General features: G+C 35.9%; 2 protein-coding genes and 1 non-coding gene across 9 annotated transcripts in view; 1 reads left to right on the forward strand and 2 right to left on the reverse strand.

Moving 5' to 3' along the window:
* Positions 1-17,240, forward strand: part of LOC143919550 (uncharacterized) — a 99,439-nt gene extending 82,199 nt beyond the window's left edge. Inside the window, exons 3-13 of the mRNA XM_077441919.1 lie at positions 4,545-4,782; positions 6,489-6,708; positions 9,237-12,133; positions 13,110-13,319; positions 13,392-13,559; positions 13,634-13,769; positions 13,836-14,042; positions 14,174-14,308; positions 15,508-15,794; positions 15,865-16,034; positions 16,112-17,240. Of these exons, the coding sequence (XP_077298045.1) occupies positions 4,545-4,782; positions 6,489-6,708; positions 9,237-12,133; positions 13,110-13,319; positions 13,392-13,559; positions 13,634-13,769; positions 13,836-14,042; positions 14,174-14,308; positions 15,508-15,794; positions 15,865-16,034; positions 16,112-16,462 (5,019 nt within the window). The 3' untranslated portion in view covers positions 16,463-17,240. The remainder of the gene's footprint in view (positions 1-4,544; positions 4,783-6,488; positions 6,709-9,236; positions 12,134-13,109; positions 13,320-13,391; positions 13,560-13,633; positions 13,770-13,835; positions 14,043-14,173; positions 14,309-15,507; positions 15,795-15,864; positions 16,035-16,111) is intronic.
* On the reverse strand, positions 6,322-6,393 carry TRNAQ-UUG (transfer RNA glutamine (anticodon UUG)). The gene has a single exon. It is a non-coding gene; the product is annotated as a tRNA-Gln (tRNA).
* Positions 16,854-18,757, reverse strand: part of capt (adenylyl cyclase-associated protein 1) — a 101,778-nt gene continuing 99,874 nt past the window's right edge. For 5 of the 7 annotated variants that reach the window (XM_077441923.1, XM_077441927.1, XM_077441924.1 and 2 more), the window contains exons 10-11: positions 17,898-18,041; positions 16,856-17,816 (exon numbers count right to left, since the gene is read on the reverse strand). In XM_077441923.1, coding sequence (XP_077298049.1) covers positions 17,727-17,816; positions 17,898-18,041 — 234 coding nt within the window. In that variant the 3' untranslated portion in view covers positions 16,856-17,726. Of the gene's footprint in view, positions 17,817-17,897; positions 18,042-18,757 lie in introns of all 7 variants that reach the window. The other 2 variants (XM_077441928.1, XM_077441929.1) reach the window with 2 other exon arrangements.

The raw sequence follows: 18,757 nt of genomic DNA on the forward strand, positions 1-18,757 counted from the left end.
ACATTTGTTTCAGAAAGTTGCACTATTTCGTCTCATAAATACAGTTATTCTCTACTATAGCTGTCAATTGAACTATTCGTAGAGATAAGGTAATAATATTCAATGATTCACCGTGAATCTTAATATTCTACTTTAACTATTATCACCAGAATCTATCCAACATATTTTGGAAGAAATAACAACCCTAAATTGGTGGGTGCTTGATTTAAACCACTTTGGGGCTACAAGTCTTGTGATTTATTTTAAATCACCACTGTTTCATCACACATTATGAAACAAAGAGATCTACCGATGTATGTATATGCCGGTATGTACTTGATTTAATCCACTTTGTGGCTACAAGTGTAATTCCACATTTATTGTGGAAGGGGGAGGGGGGAGAAAGTTTCTACACACATTAAGAAACAAAGAGATCTGCCGGTATATGAATATACCGGTATGTACTTGGTTTAAGCCACTTTGGGGCTACAAGTATAATTCCACATTTATTGTGGAAGGGGGAGGGGGGAGAAAGTTTCTACACACATTAAGAAACAAAGAGATCTGCCGGTATATGAATATACCGGTATGTACTTGGTTTAAGCCACTTTGGGGCTACAAGTATAATTCCACATTTATCGTGGAAGGGGGGGGGGTGGAGGGTGTTTCTACACACATTAAGAAACAAAGATCTACCGATATGAATATACCGGTATGTACTTGGTTTAAGCCACTTTGGGGCTACAAGTATAATTCCACATTTATTGTGGAGGGGGGAGGGGGGAGAAAGTTTCTACACACATTAAGAAACAAAGAGATCTGCCGGTATATGAATATACCGGTATGTACTTGGTTTAAGCCACTTTGGGGCTACAAGTATAATTCCCCACGTGCTTTGCTAATTTTACACTACATCTGATTTTACACTTTTAATACGAAATTCGATGCGACCGATGAAACATTCCTTCGTAGCGCGATATTATTTTATACAATCGCGTTAATTAATTGTTATACTTTAAAACATATTTTAAAAACTGACCTACCCACATGATTGCCTTTTGAACAGATTGCCTGAGATTGAATACATTCACTTACTTGAATATCCTTTACGATGTTTGTGTGATCGTTCCGATAATTTTGGATTACCTCTGTGTCCCATGCGTCTTTGTAGGTTATGTTTTTATTTATATATTTTCTGCGTCAATCACGCGGTCATGTACCTCTGTACATCAATCAATATATTGCTGAAATAGAAGCAAACATGTTATTAGTATTGGAAAGGTATGGATAGTAACAAAGGAACGATACCGATTTCTTAATTGACATCCATTTTTTCTCGACCACGTTTTTTCCTATTGGTTTGTCCGTTTGGTGTTGTGGCCTAGGTTACTGGTGTCCGGTTCGAAGTGACCATCATGGAAAAGACTTCGATAATGGTTTGATGTAGTTTATTGAAATGTAAAATTTGCACGTGGTGGTTCAGCGGAGCGTACGGAACACAAGTTGTCCGTACGCCGTCTGCTCGAACTCTGTCGACCGTCGCGTATTTCCGCTTGGGCCGACACTAATGCCAACTCGTCAATAATGCCAATCGACAATCAGTTAATAAGACTGTTTGCCACACGTCATTACAAAAGTCGGAACAATATGTATGTATATGTATACTCTTATTAATTTAAATAATAATATGCTAGCTAATTGGGAAGTTTGATACTAATTATTCAAATTGTGTTAGATGTATAAAAAGTAGATAAGCAAACAACTTATAAAATCAAACCAACACAAAAAGTAACAAATTATTCGATATTGAAAAGAAATCGGTCGAATTATCGCGGAAGTGATAATAGTCTTCCTGGTCTAATTAAACGAAACCATTGAAATCAATATGGAGAATATTTAATCATACACTTCAACGTTGATGGGGAAAATATATAATATTAAAAATACATATATTATACATAGATAAAAAAGTGTTGACCGGTCACAGTCGAACTGGTCCAATTAGAGGCGCGAGTCAAGAACCTAATCGTTACGTGTTATTACACATTTTCGTATTGCTATTACCGCTATTCCTAAGATCAAAACTTTTTTTCAAGCTTTGCATAAATCGCTGAGCTCTATTACCCAACCGCGTTTATGCATATTTGTTCGATAATTAATTTTTTTTTACACGCTTTTACGGTAACGTTCAAGTGTTGCGGTCGAACGTATGAAATGAATTTTCTTTATATTTATTTACTTTTTTTCGTCGGCGTTGTTGTTGTTGTTGCGAATTATTAGATAATTTATTGTACTCGCTGGGGTGAAGAATGTTTGCGGTTTAGTTTCGGTCGCTTAAGGATTATGCTTAAATCGTGGGACAGAATCTAATTATTATTATAAAAGCGAGCGTAACGCTACGGTAAATTCTATCGTGGGATAATCAAATACAAAATCAGTCTGTTCATCATTTTTTTTTTAGATTTATTAAACTTATGTGTAGGCTTTGTTCTGAAAGAATTAATTGAGTTATAAATGCAAGTGAAATATCAATGTTTATATAATTTTATACATAAAAAAAACATAGATTCTACTTAACTTTTCCCTACAATGGAAAGAATCAAAGTATACGTTTTAATATTTTATAGATTGTAAGATTATTGTGTATGCATTTTGCTTATTGCGAATACGGATATTGGTGACCCGACAAAGGAGTGCACGGCATTGCCGCGCCGAAAACCCCACGCAGAACAACCCCGTCGATGCCACGCCGACAATGCCGCGCAAACCAAACTACAAAATTTAATTTAATTTAAAAATAAATAATTTATTTATAAGGGAAAGGAGAAGTTAAGTCTATTTAGAAAAAATGAGAAGCACTGGTACGGTAGATTGATTATATTTAACTTTATGCAACTAAATGCACCTATTTTAAAGACTTGAAATATTGAACAAAGCATCGGAAGTTCTAGATTAAAACTACAACCGTGATAAAGCTTCATGACGGCCTCGCGATAGCTAATTTTTGCCATTTGTCGACTTTTATTTTAAATTCCGTTATAGTTCAGCGTTGATACCATTGAAAAAATATTATTTTCATGTATTTTCATTGCAATCGGTAGCTTCCCCTAAACAGATATTATTTTACAATTTTATGAAAAACATAAAGCTTCTAAATAGGCTCTTGCAAAACCGTTTTCATTATGTTGCACAAATAACTTTGATGTCTAATTATGAATATGTTTTAAATTTTGTTGGATATAAAATACAATACATAGGTATTTACTCTTGTCTCGCACGGCTATATCGGCGCGGGATTGTCTTTCATTGGTCTTTCATTGTCTGTCATCGGAAACTTCCACAAAACAAATACTATTTCATAACTTCGTGAAAAATATAAAGTTTTCAATTAGATTCTTGCAAATACTTTTTTTTGATTATGTTCATACTTTTTTTTTATTTTGCCCACGTGATTTCGATATTAATAATGTATGTTTTAATTTTTGTTGGATATAAAATAGAATACAGACATAAAAGCGCGGCACTATCGTGCGCGGCTTTGTCGGGGTGACATAATCGCTTTAAATTTGACTCAAACGTTCTTCCACGAGTGCGATCGCTTTTATTTGTAACGAGCTCGCTATTTAGATACACCGTACAAATTTGTCAAAATATTGTATATTACTAATTGAATAACCGAAATTTAGGAAAATCATTATCAGACAAAGAACTACCTATACATAGCTGTCATTTTAAAAAATTTCTCTTAGTGATTTGAACGAGTGAACTTCTAATTATAAATGTAAAAAACTATCAAAAATATATCGAATAGATAGAACATCGGGTGAGGTGTGAAAAAATGTTTCCATGAAATAAGCATTAAAAAAATAGTAGCAGATTTAGCTCATTACTAATAGCTATTACGAAGAAATATCGTATTATACTTTTGAATCTCGCTATAACCGAACTCCACTTCAATACGGTTCCAAAAATATAAACATGGTACCAAATGAAGTACTAAATCCGATTGTAAATCACATTTTAATAATGCATAATCTGCTATTTCCACAAGAACATCCCATAAATATCTACAAAACATCTACATATAATTACCCAAAATTAGCAACGAAAAACATCTTGAAAACACAAACGATCAGGAAGAAAAGGCAAAGGCCTAACAGACCGAATATCCTAGCATTGTTAGGCTAAAAACTATTTTTACGTAAATATTTATTGACGGTCAAATATACTCGTCAAACTTTCGAATGAAACTCTGCAATATATAACAACGTACCATACGCCCAAATAATTATTTTAGTAATTCATAAACATCATAAATAATACATCGAGAATTGCATAGCACACGGTGAATTCACGGTCAATGGTTCCGTATGTATTTATGTATGGATAATTTATACATTTTTTTCCATTACGTAATTCGCTTCTTATTAAAAGTGCATCTACGCTTCCGCAAACCGATGCAGTTAGCGTTGCTTTTTTTTTCTTCTTTTTCTTCTTCATCTCGTTGGAAATGTAATGGCTGTGTACCACGTTTTCTGACGATTTGCTTTAATGCTTTTTTCCAGAGTGAATACGGAGTGTCCGGGTTGCCGTGGATGACGACAGGCTATTCCAGAGGAAGCAGCGGAAGTGGAAGTGCAGAATGGCCACCTTGGGGCACTAGACCTTCGTCCAACCACTCCAGGAGATCCAGAGCTTGTTCCGTGGTGTTGGCTGCTGGAGCTCTAGTAGCACTTTTGGTAGTTTTAGCCGTTGCGGCTCTAGCGCTTTATATGGGAGCTTTCAGAACTGACTCTTCAGATGGTGAGTGAAAAATGTTTTTTAGCTTTAAATCAATCTACTTAATAGTAGTTTGATTTAAAGCTAATAATAATAATAACTGAAATAAAAATAAAAAGATTTCATAAAACGTTTTCTTGAAAGTTCTCCTCTATTTTAAAGTCTACTTCTTAAAAAATTTCTAAATTGGACTCAAAAATTCAACTTATTTTGACATGTAATTACTAAAAGTTGGTTGGCAAGTAGGGCATGAATTAAAAAATGGTCACTTCAAAGTTTGGGCAACTGCTTTATATTTTTCAAAGAATTATCTATATATATGTGTATATAAAAATCAATGTCTGTCTGTCTGTCTGTCAATCAATGTCACGTATGCATTCCTATACCATTCAACCGATTGCGATGAAACTTACATGAGTTATTGTGTGCATGCCCGCGATAGCTTATGTAAAAAAAATCGCCCAAAAACGGGAACGGGAACAGAAAAAAAATGAGTGGCATTGCAACGCAATAATTTAAAATGTGTTCGCCGTCTGCGTAATTTAATTTGATTATTAAGTATTAATTTGAAACTGAAACGTTCACTTATCGAAACACACCGAGAAACGGGAACGGAAACGGGAATTTCATGCGTTATTGTGGCATTGCAACGCATGCCGGGTTCAGCTAGTAATTTATAAAATTAAAATTATTTTTTAATATATGTATAAGAAGGGAACGATGATATTGATTGTAATTATTAGTAACAAATCAATCGGCATCAGAATAGACTAGTGGTTAGCATATTATAATGCTTTGAACAAAGTGGTCACGGGTACAAATCCCACTGATTTCTGTTGGCCAGACCTTGGATTTGTGGCTCCAGGTCGATCGTTTCCTATCAGAGTTTTCCAATTTGTCTAATTTTCATTGAAACGATTCCAAAAAATTGACAACACTATCCATTTTCTCGCAAATCTCGAGTTGTCAGCAATCTCGAATTTCACTGAATTGTATAAAATGCTGCAAATTTACAAATTTAACCATAATTGTCTCTATTTTCGTATAATACTCGTATCAAATCAATGATACAATCAAATTTGTTTATATGTGGTACATTTATATACGTCCAAAACCGTGTCTGAAACTTTTAGGCCCGGAATCGTTCTCGTCGAAATATAAATAGACCCCAATTCACATGTGAGAAAGTTCGCATAATATTGCACAGATATCGCTCAACACACCTCGACGTAGAATTTGACCTACAATTACTTTGCCGTTGGCAACAGTTTTCTAACTAGAGAATCTGAGCTATAATTATTTAAAATACATATGTAGATATCTAAAACTTAGGACACTTTTGAACCATTGCCAAAAGTTTAATTTATTTAAAACTGCACCATTTTTTTTAAACATGTAGATCAAATCTTTTTATACACATATGTACATTTATTTTTATTTACAAAAAAAAAAAATTGTAAAAAAATACATTTAATTGATTCTTTATCTGATGAAGTTGCCTCAAATTTGTATTATTGCTTTTGATTTTATTTTTAACATTTATATCAAGTTTAAAAAAAAAACAGGTTCCACCGAGATTTGAACTCGGATCGCTGGATTCAAAGTCCAGAGTGCTAACCATTACACCATGGAACCATGTCACCCACCTTTATCAATTCAGATGATAAGGCGATTAATCGCACGCGTACAAAGTAATCTCGTATACATTGTGTGTTGTTTTAATTTTTCAGCTGTAATCGTGTTCGAGGGCAGACTGAGGGTCAGGAGGGCGATAGGAGCTGGTGTAGCTGCTGGAGCACCAGGTGCAGCTCGTCTTTCGACGGCAATTCGACAAGCTTACGTAGGAAGTCCATTGGCATCAGCTCTGACTTCGACAGAAGTTCACGCCATAAACAACGATAAACTAGTCGTATTCTTCAGACTGTACTTGGATAGGAGAAAGATTCCAAAGTAATTATTTTATTTACTCTTGAGTTTCAAGGTTTTTCATGCATTTCTCTGAAACCATTCGTTACATCAACCGGATATTGCAGTAGTTATAACCAGGCGCGGCTCGTGGATCGGAACTGCGGCGCTGCAGCACCCCCAGAAAAAATACAAAAAATCACATTTGTATACATTTACAACTTGTGAATATAATTTAAATAAGAATGATTAGATATTTGACATAATCATTATTAATGAGTATGTCAAATATATCTAAATACAAGTTGTAAATGCGATTTTTTTGTAATTTTTCTGGGGGTGCTGCAGCGCCGCAGTTCCTATGCACGAGCCGCGCCTGCTTATAAGTTATAAGTTATAACTAGTCACCGGAGCCTGAGGGGGCCGTGTATTGTTCAAAGGTTGTAAATGCATTGTTAAAGGTTTGCCGAACAATGGATAACACTGTGACTATCCTACCTCTACTTATAACTACATACATATGTATGTACTCTATACATATGGATAGCATTTCCTCGCACTATTTATTGGCCCGGCAAATAAAAATAATGCTCCTCTCCAGTGGTGTCAACCCAATTTTGGAACAACGGGTTTCCAAATTTTTTTTCAATAAAATTATTTTGAAAATATAAATATAAATTACATGAAAGTTCATTAAATTTTCAAGATTTGTATAGTTTTTGACAAAAATTATATGAATTTTTGGATTAAATAACGGGTTTCCGGAAACCCGTGGAAACCATTAGGGTGACGCCACTGCCCCGCTCTAAAATAGCTCGCAAGACAGATTCAAACGTCAAATTGGTTGCCAGTAACAAAAATAAAATTTGACAAAAAAAAATAACGACCCTAACAATCTAATCTTAAATTAATAGGGCCAACCCTTACTTAACCCAGCCTAACCTAACCCTTAAATAAATAAGTTATTACGATTACCCAGCGAAAATGTAACTGGTAATGATTTCACTGAAACTTGAATTTTTTTATTTTTTCTGGCAGCCCGTTTGACGTTTGATTTGCCAGGCGAACGCCGAATCTGTCGTGCGAGCTATTTCAGAGATGTTAATTTGACATTAAATTTAGTTTTGACATTTGTCGTGTAATTTATTTTACAGCCGTGCCAAAAATATTATTCCATTTTTTTCGACATCTTAAATATATGTCCTATTTACAAGAAAATTACAGAATGATCATTAAATCACAAAAAAAATCGATAAACCGGAGGTGGGACTTTTTCCTTTTATTTTATTTTTTTAACTTTTGGGTTACTTGCCTTAGATTGCGAGCTTCAAATTGTTTGCACTTTCTTTCTTCTTTGTATTAATATCTTGAATTTGATCGTTTTAATTTACTTTCTATTAGTTTGAAGCCATTTTATCCTATCTGTAAGTAGCTGGCTAATTTGTGGACTATTTTTTTATATTCATTTTACCATTGAATACTATTTCTGTGTTCTGAACTAGTCGATAGTTCAGAGCTCATAATACACAAACTGACAAACCTAAGCCAGCAGCATGGCTAGGTGGTTGCGTTTTTTCTAAGCACCGAGAGGTCGCCGGGTTCGATCCCCTGAGCTGACCTCGTAATCATTCAGATGTATTTTTTTTATGAGAGTCTTTCGATTCCCGTATTAAACCTTTACAAAGCCCATATAATTATAATTATGCTGCCATTAGATACATTTGGCGATTTTATGGATATAAAGCCAGCAGCGTGGGTCGGTGGTTGCGTCGATACTAAGCACCGAGAGGCATCGGGTTCGATCCCGTGAGCTGACCTCGATTGAAAATAATTCATTCTGAGTATAATATTTAGTGCTGCCGGTCAGACTTGGATATTTGTGTGATATAGTCGATCGTTTCCTATCAAAGTTTGCCAATTTATCTGATTTCATTGTTGAAACGGTTCCTCCATCAAATTGGCAAAAACCATCCTACCCACTATGTCACCAATATTTAAATATGATTTACGTACAATAAAACTAATGTACATACAAGTTGTAATCCATAGATGTCTCGTTAATTTCGAGTTTTTCAACATCTCAAAAATTCAACAATTTATGTAATAACAAATGCTGCAATGTTTGTAATTGGCCAGGAATGCACATGGCTAGGGTATATATGTATGTCCATATCAGTGGCATGCGGTGGAAATTTCTCTGTTTTTATCGAACAGCTTTACTTAGGTGTGCGCGATTAGGATACAAAAGGATGCGGTATCACAACATCCTCTTGTATCCTACTCGCGCAAATGTAAATAAAGCTGTGCAATAGAAACAGAGAAATTTCACTGGTAGATATGTATGTAAAATAATTGATTTTTTTTCTAAAAAGCAAATTTTCAAGTACATATGTAGTGCATAAATTGAAATTCCTATTGGTCAGAACATCTTAGTTGATCAATAGTAATTGCGAATTTTTCTTTCTACTGCCAAGTTAATTGAAATTAAATTTAAAATAAAAAAACCAGCATGGAAAGTATTCCAATTTTAAATACCTTTTCCGATTTAATAATGTTTTTTTTTTTAATTTCAGTACCGTGGATAATTTAGAAGAAACCATTAGGAATATTTTAGTAGAGGATTCGCTGTTGAAGAAGTCAGCACTGCGCCAGCTGAACGTGGACCCGATGTCGATAGCGATCAGAAGGGACGCCGATCAGACCCATCGAACCGAGTCGCAAACAGGATCTCACACGGAGAGCAAACCTCCAGCTCCTCCTATACCAGTTATGCCGCAAAATGCCAAAGAGAAGATTTTGCAAACGCGAATGGGCGTCATTAGGAAACCGGCCGTCGTCCAAACCAACGTGACGTCCAGCCATAAAGTCAAAACACCGATAATTAGCGATGAACCAGAGATCAACGAAGATGAGCTGCCAGTAATCCAGGGCTCGTTCCAAATCACCAAAACAGATGCCGACATAACCGAAAACAAACACCACAGGGACTTTACAAAATCGGTCTCGCGTCCGGCAGCACCACCCAAAGAAGTCACCACGGAGAGTCACAGAAGCAAACCGACCAGGGTGACTCAAATCAATCGGAAAAATACTACAGAAATGAAAAATAGAACGATCACTTCTCCGATCACACCCAGAACTACGGTTGCTACTACTCAAAAAACAACCACTACTCCTACTACTACCACTACTACTACTACTACTACTACTACTACTACAACTCAAGCTACCCGTCAAACTAAAATTCCTTCCAAAACCGAAACATTAGATTCGAAAGAGAATCTACCTGATTATCTCCCAAAACTAGATACGCTATTCGCCGTTCCAGTTTATGGAGATCAAGAACCATGGAGGCCGATCAGACCCGGAGAAGCATTCAGCACTGATAACAATTCAGCGTTTTTAGAAGCAGAAGACAGATTGGGAGAAACCGAACTAGTTGAAGATCTTTCTTCATTAGAAGGCATAGCAAACGTAGAAGAAGTACCACAATTAAACGAACAAGTGAAACACAATCAAAATGTAGTACCTTATCAAGGAGTGTGGCCTTCTTATACAGAATACCCACCGGAACCAGTTTACACTAGCTTTACAGATACAGCGTTTTCTTCTACATATAAAGATGCACAAACTCTTGGAATGAACTATCCAAGACCTCATCCAATACCCGTCGATAAGCTTTCTGATGGAGTCGTTCAAGTTCAAGATTCAGCTGAAGTAAGCTTTGAAAGTTTCTTCACCGATTCTCAAGAAAGCGCGAATGAAAATAATAATAATTCATCTTACATTCCTCCTAAAGATACTTTATCGACTGTAGCCATTAATGTTAGACCTTTAAAAGACGATGAAGATACAGAAATGGTCAGTTTAGAAGGTGGAGTCATCATTAGAAAACAAAACCATTCAAATATTGCAGTAGAAAAGGATGAAGAAATTGCACCAGAGATTTTAGTCAATGCTCCGACAGTCAACAGTTCTTATGAAGGTCCAGTTTTGTATACGCCTTTGAATAAATGGGAGTTCGTCAACGGAAGCAGTAACGAACCTGCAAATTTGAAGAAAATTCCAAATAAAACTTTCAATGAAACTTTACAAGCAGTCATCACCCAAAACAACGATCCGAAAATTCAAGAGAACAAGTTCGACGAAAAAATCGATGGCTATGTCAACATTACGAAAATATTTGACGAATTGGTTTCAAAGCTCAACGACTCTACAATTTCGGAAGTCAAAAAACAACTACCCGAAAAAGTAGAAGAAGTGAGAAAAGACCCACAGCCGATGATTTATGCGCTAGGTTCGAGCGAACCGGTCGATCCAAAAACGCAAGAAATGCTAATGAAGGATATGATGATCCAGGAAATAAGATCGTCCACTCTACTGCCTACACTTTTACCGGTAAAATCTAATTCAGGAATCGGTAGACCGTTACGACCGAGGCCAAAAGTACCTGTCAGCAGCAGCAACGATAACGGAGAGGACCGAAGCTTCTCCCACACAAACACCTTTCCATTCATAAGTGAAGTCAAAAGTTTCATCAACAACTTACGCACCGATCATTCTCTATCTGACTACACCCAAAACGTAATGTTCAACGCAACTGAAGCAACACCCACAAATAATAGCAACAGTAAACTATCCGAAGATTATGATCGTCCCATGGGTGATATGCCTCAACCTGTAAAAGAAGACAGTATAAAAGTACCAACTAGAGAACTGACCAAAAAGATTGATATAAGCGAAAAATTTCGTTTACCAAAAACGCACCCTTCTGATACGACTAGCATCAAAACCAACATAGAGAACCATTTTTTAGAACTGATGGCTCAGAATAAGAGCTACGTTGTGCCGACTGCTACTGAATTTTTTCTGACGCATCCCTCAACTCAAGCGATAGCACTCACTGAAAAGGTGAAGCTCCTGTTGAGGGATTTTGAAAATAGTCAAAATCGCAACCGCACTACCAGCTCTCCGTACGTCATCATCGACGATCAGAATTTTCGGAACAAAAGTCTCATCACCGAAGACAAAGCAACAAATCCAAATGTTAAATCCACAGAAGACACGAGCGACGTTCTAGTTAAAGTCCACGTGGAGAGTAGCGTGAGTTCTTCACCAGAAAAAAGTACAGATTTGACCACGTTGCCTCTAAATAAGACTTCGTTGAATAATATAGCGACCGATGAAACCTTAGCTGAAAAGCTAAAGCAACTTGCAAACATAGCAACCATATCTGATGTTCACAATACAACTTTTTTTAAAAACGAAAACGTACCGGACGAAACCGTCATATCGACTAAGGCTGTATCTTCGAGCTATACCATCAATGGTGCCGGATTTAAAATTCTCACCAAGACGTTCAATAAAATTCCAGGAAACTTCAAAGACGACGATAAAAAGAAAAACAAAATAGTAGACGACACCCCACTGCAAAGTCACCTAGAAACTGTCCAAGACTTCAAAGATATAGGTAATAGCAAAGTCTTCGTCTTACACTATACGCATAACTTTTACTTCATCTATATACGTAGTTTTTAAATAAATACTCTATTAACGAGAGTGAAGTAGAGAGAATAGGAACGTTTCTCCCTCTTTCCAATTTCGGCTTCTTACTTATAGAAACTTTAAATTATTCGTCTAGTTCTAGCAAACTTATACAACTAATTTTATGAGTAATTTGACATCATCAATTTCAAAACTTACTAGCTGAATTTCCTGGTGTTGCTCAGGAAAAAAAGTTAATAAATAAAATAATTTCTTAGAAAATTTTATATAGTGATCGGTTTCTTTCTAAAGTTTCTAAAGTCTAATTTAAAGTTTCATGAAATAGTATACCAAAATTGGTAGTTCTAAATTGAAAACTCCTGATTTGCATAACACACAAACGAACAAACATTCATCTTTATACTTTATACAGGTCTCTTTTTATGCAGTTTTGAATTTATGTGGTTTATATTTTATGAAAATTCTCAAAAAAAAAGACAATTTCGGACTTTATTACCAAAAAGTTGCGTCGTTGTTTTAGTTGTTTAAGCTACGTGCGAAATTCAGTATTTCTCGCGATTTTTCGCAAAGCGACATTGTCATGTGTCCGTGTCAGTGTCGAGGAAGGTGAAAGGTAAGCCCAACCGGCCTTGTTTTGTGCAAACTCAAACTGAAGCCTATAAAATCTGACCCAAACCAAGTGATTATGCGTTCCAGAATGATATCCCCCTCCTTTCTAAACATTATTGACCAGCACATTGAAACGCGTCCTTACTTTTTCTTAAAAATTATGGAACGCATCCCTACTTTTTCTACCTGGGTCGTCTTTTTAATGCGGTATCCCGTGGAATGCATCTATCATATAAAAAGAGACCTGATTGTATTTATATAATAATAAATGTGGGTTAGATCGTTTTTATTTGCAAAACTAAATTCTAATTACGTTCAACATAAATTTTCAGACGACTGTGTGAGCAAAAACCTAACAGTGACATGCTCAAACGGTCAATGCTTACCAGAAACTTCACGATGTAACCGACTGCTCGATTGTCCTGACGGAGAAGACGAAAAGGGATGCACGTGTGCCGACTATCTACGATCACAATTTTTATTGAGGAAGTTATGCGACGGAGTATTGGACTGTTGGGATTTTTCAGACGAGAACAATTGCGGTGAGTACCGGTTAAAAATACGTGCCAAAACTGTCAAAAGTTCAATAAATTCATTAAAATTCTTCTGTGCAGAATGGTGCAAGCCGGACCAGTACGTGTGCTCAAATTCTCGACAGTGCATCGACAAGGATAAAATTTGCGACGGCCACAAAGATTGTCCTTTAGGAGACGATGAGAAGCAATGTGTGACCGTGGCCATGTCTCAAGAGGACGCCAGCTCGTATCCTTACAGCAAAGAAGGTAGTTTGCGTTGAACAATTTAACGAACACCGCACGAGAGCAAACTGATTATAAATTCAAATTGAATTTTGCAGGTTACATAATGGTGCAGAAACACGGAAAATGGGGTAGACTATGCATACAGAACTTCGACAAAGTAGTTGCACGCTCTCACAGTTCGCTTCAAGTTACCGATTTGGGTAGAGCCGTTTGTAGATCAATGACTTACAAGTATGTAAAACTGTATGTATATCAAACATCAAATATTATATGTTAACATAATGAAATGATTTTCAGCGATTACCAAAACGTAGACCGCGTAGTGGAAGATCGTGCGAACAAAGACAACCAATACTTCTCATTGCACTATACAAGTAAGGCCGATGGTGGAAGAGGAGGACTTGCGTTCAGAAAGTCGGGATGCAGCCGAGGACAAGTAGCCAAAGTCACCTGCTCTCAGTTGCAATGCGGAGCTCGTCCTCAAGCTGCAGCCCAACAGGCCAGGTACGGTGGATGTAAAAAGTCCTAAATTTTTAACTCGGTCCTGTTTAAGTTTGTCGATTTTACATGTATGCATTTGTAAAAGAGCATCCAAAACGATGGCTTAAATGTAGTTCACATTTACGACGTTCTAGAATCGTGGGAGGTGGCAATGCTGGAGCTGGATCTTGGCCGTGGCAAGCTGCCCTGTATAAAGAAGGCGATTTTCAATGCGGAGCCACGCTCATATCGGACAGGTGGCTCATATCAGCCGGACATTGCTTTTACCAGTGAGTACTATTCAACTATTTATAAATCAATTTGAGCTCCTGCTACAATTTTTTAAGTGTATGTCGAAGATAAATTAAATAAACACATCGCGATCATTGGAGATGGAAAAGTGACTAACCAAGAATTTCCAATTTCTCTATCTGCCTTTGCATGCAATAAGCTTATTACAATATTATATATAATTATAATATATTATATTATCATGGATATTCCATTGGAACCGTCTTGTTGAAGCGTGTGGAATCTATGGTTAATCAATTTTGATCCTCAACTTACCTTTCGTCGACTTGGATTTGTCTTGACATATGCAAGGCTATTCTCCAACCCTTTCTCTTCTGGATTGCTTTTCAACTCGCTTATGAGAAGCAAGCTAGAGTATAATGCTATTGTGTAGAATCCGCATGAAGCAAATTACCCTCTAGTGATTTAGAAAGTGCAAAAAGCATTTCTTCGTTTCCTACATATATAGGAAAGAGTGTGGGTACTACCCATACCTCTACCTACCCTTTTCTTTTAGACATGCTTGATATAATTACCATGAACTTCGGAGAAACTTTTCATTGATTCGTATTATTTTCCAACTTCTACATGGTAATACGTCATGCCCATCGTTGCTGGAACAGTTGGGTCTTTTGTCCTTAGTAATTATGTGCGTGGTAGACATTATCATTTGATAGTTGTACCTCCTGCCCGCACAGTTATTTATCGGATGGCTGCTATTCCAAGAGCTATCCAACTTTTTAATTAAATCGTTGCTGCCGTGTCTGAATGTGATATTTTCCACCTCAGTAAGCGTAGGTCAACAGAGATTATTTTAGCCTATTTGTCTGGTAGCCTGCGCTCACTATTATTTTCAAAATTGGATGTAGTGTATGAGTGAATCTTCTCTCTTTCATTTGGGCCTCATGAGGATGTTTTGTATTCACGGCTGGTTCTTGTACGTACATACATATATTTGTGCTTACTGTTGATGCAAGACACTCCCAATTATTCTCCTTATATTTAATTATTATTATATGTTTTGTGACTACTTTTTTTTGAACTTTTGTGTTTTATTTTTGTATAATTAATTTATTTTTTCTTTCTTCTCCGTTATATTTTCAACCATTGTGGCGAATTAAAAATTCCTGTAATGCCACAATGGTCCAAACTTTAAATAAATAAATAATCACTTATACTATTATTGCATTATTTTCAGTGCACAAGAAGACTTTTGGGTAGCGAGATTAGGCACATTACGAAGAGGTACAACGTTCCCATCCCCGTATGAGCAACTTCAACCGATATCTTCAGTAATACTTCACCCTGGTTATATCGATTCCGGTTTCATCAACGACATTGCCTTATTGAAAACCGCATATCCGGTTGCATTCAGCGACTACGTACGACCAATATGTTTACCGCCGTCCGAAACCGAAATAGAAGACGGTAGGAGATGTACCGTAGTCGGCTGGGGACAGTTGTTCGAAGTCGGCAGAATCTTCCGTAAGTGTATGAGTATATGATGTGATAGGATTTGGAATGGATTTGTGATTAAGAATGGTTAAAATTTCAGCTGATACTTTACAAGAGGTGGAGTTACCGGTTATATCGACGAGCGAGTGTCGGAAGAGGACTTTGTTCTTGCCGCTGTATCGTATCACGGAGGATATGTTTTGTGCAGGATTTGATAGAGGAGGACGGGATGCCTGTTTGGGAGATTCCGGAGGACCTCTCATGTGTCAGGTGTGTAAACAATCTATAACAATTAAAATTGAATACAGTACATGTATGGTTCAGTGGTAAAAGCGTTGTCGTTTCAGGAACAAGACAATCAATGGTATTTGTACGGAGTCACCAGCAACGGTTACGGTTGCGCTCGTGCTAACCGTCCTGGAGTATACACCAAAGTGTCTAATTATGTGAATTGGATTCAAACTACGATGAAGCTGTTCGATGATAGATCGTTCGATATCGCGAGTAATGTGAGCTTCAGGAAGAAGAATACGACATATAGTGATTTGGAAGTGTCGGAGAGTCGAAGTTCGCAGCATCGGCACGTTGATAAGTGCCGAGGGCATCGTTGTCCACTCGGTGAGTGCCTTCCGCCGACTAGAGTGTGCAATGGATTCATGGAGTGCTCCGACGGAAGCGATGAGAGGAATTGTAGATGACATGACGGTTTGATGATGCAATATGAAAAAAGTATATAACTCTTGCCTCAGTATTTTGCCATTATTTCTAATAATGTTTCTGTGCATTTATAAATGAACGATGTCTAAGAATGAGCATTCCTCAAATGACAGTATATTAAGGATCACAGCACCAAACTTCAAATCTGAAGTCGCTAACTACGTCACTGCAAAGATATCTGCGTATTATCTTTTACCACTTGAATATAACACATTTTAAGGTAGGCTTTCATATGAATCGTAAACGAAAGTTGTGAGATTAAATATAAGAATATTTTCGTAAAGGTGTGAGGATTCTAGTTTGTTTTAATTAGAATGTTGAATTGTACGATGTCGGTGGAACTGAAACTTCTTAAAGAATAAAAGACTCAAAAAAAGCTTTAGTTATACGAATAAAATGTATTAAGTTAATAAAAAAAGACTATAGAGCTATAAGCATTTCTACATAAAATTGTATATATTTGATCTGTATAGTTTGTAAGTATTTATTTTCTTCGTATATTTTAGATAGATTATAATCGATATGTTATAAAAAATGTGAACAATGGACTTCCTTTTCCGTACAAGTATCTTCTTTATTTACTATTATAGTAAAAGAACATACTAAATGGACGATGAGGAACATTGGATATATTATTAGCATTGTCAAAAATGCGACATTTATTCTACCTCTCAGGTATGATGCATTTGTGAGTCAAGTCAAGTGTTTGTAAGACTCTTCAATAAAATAAATGAATGTATGCATTTACATTCTGTCATGAAACATTGCTTATTTCATTGAATTTACTCCCATTAAAACTGTATAGAATAAAAGGATATCATTATCAGGTGTTGTAGTAATTTCAAATAAAAGATTAAATGATATTTTGTCATTAAAATATATTTACACATACAATGAAGAGGAAAAATGCAAATACATATGTTCCAAAACGCCCTCGGAAATGAAAAAGCACAGTATCGTATTGTATATCATATGAAGTTAATTACCACGAAACGTTTGAAAAATTATTTACACGTTAAACAAGCATCATAGGGACTAAAGAACTTTATTAAATGAATAATAAAGCATAAATTAAAACATTAAAAAATAAATCACTTACATAAAAAATGGGACCAATATGTGTATGAATGACATTCATGTTATGTATGACAAAAATATATAATACGTAATTATTATGAAAACAGTTTAAAAGTCATGAAACTAAATTTAATAGTATGACGTGATCGTTAATATGTATTTCTCAATTTAACCTTTGTTTTCCACAGCAATGGTTACCAAGCTTTTGTTCGGCTTATTGATAGTAGTTTTGAATTGTTCGGCGATAGCCATTTCAGTCTGCAAAATAAAAGCCGTACAGAATCATTAAAAGGTAATAAACAAAATGCAGTATAAAAAGCAAGTCAAATGTGTACTCACATAGTCTCCGTTTCCTTTGGGCATCATGACGTTCATTTCGGAAGACTTTGAACTGACAATCTCAACGTCCATAGAATCAGCACTAAGATACATTTGGCAACCATCAGTCTTATCTATTGATATCGTAGGGACCTTTCCGCGCACCTAAAATGCAATGTGAAATCTTTAATAACACATCAATTAAATATTTACATATACATACATACATTCAGGAACACTTCATTGAAAAAATGAGATTTTTATTTCCCAATTTTGATAACAGCAATTACATACAACGAAGTTTAGCGGAGCGCTTCAAACGCTTATAATTGGTCTAGTAGCTCAATGTACCATATAATTGCCAATATGTTAGATCTAATTGAGTCTACCAAACTAAGGCCACAATGGATTTAATCATACGCCTCGACTAGTAATATTGATGTTCATAACCAGCAACATATGTAGGTGTATAAAGCTTTTAATTGAGAGGTATAGGTTCAATACCTGGCCCAGTGTTGCTGGCCAGACCGATCGTTTCCTATCAGAGTTTGCCAATTTATCTGGTTAAAAACAAATTGGCAACCTATCCTCATTTGTCATCATTATTTGAATATAATTTAAAATTTATGATAATAATGTTATAAATTTATATAAAGTACGTATGTACAAATTTCGCCATAGGTGTCGCCTTGGGACAAAGCCCGGAATGGCAACATGGTAAATATAATTTAAAAATAAATTATAACTAAAACAGCATTGCTAATTGAAGTCATCATATAAGATAGCAATTCAACCTGTAGATGTGAACATGAACAGTTTATTAATATAATCTTTCATTATTTCATTGAATGCACTAAATCTTTTCCTATTTTAACTGGATT

Source organism: Arctopsyche grandis, chromosome 12, assembly GCF_051622035.1.
Source record: "Arctopsyche grandis isolate Sample6627 chromosome 12, ASM5162203v2, whole genome shotgun sequence".
NCBI classification, from domain to species: domain Eukaryota; kingdom Metazoa; phylum Arthropoda; class Insecta; order Trichoptera; family Hydropsychidae; genus Arctopsyche; species Arctopsyche grandis.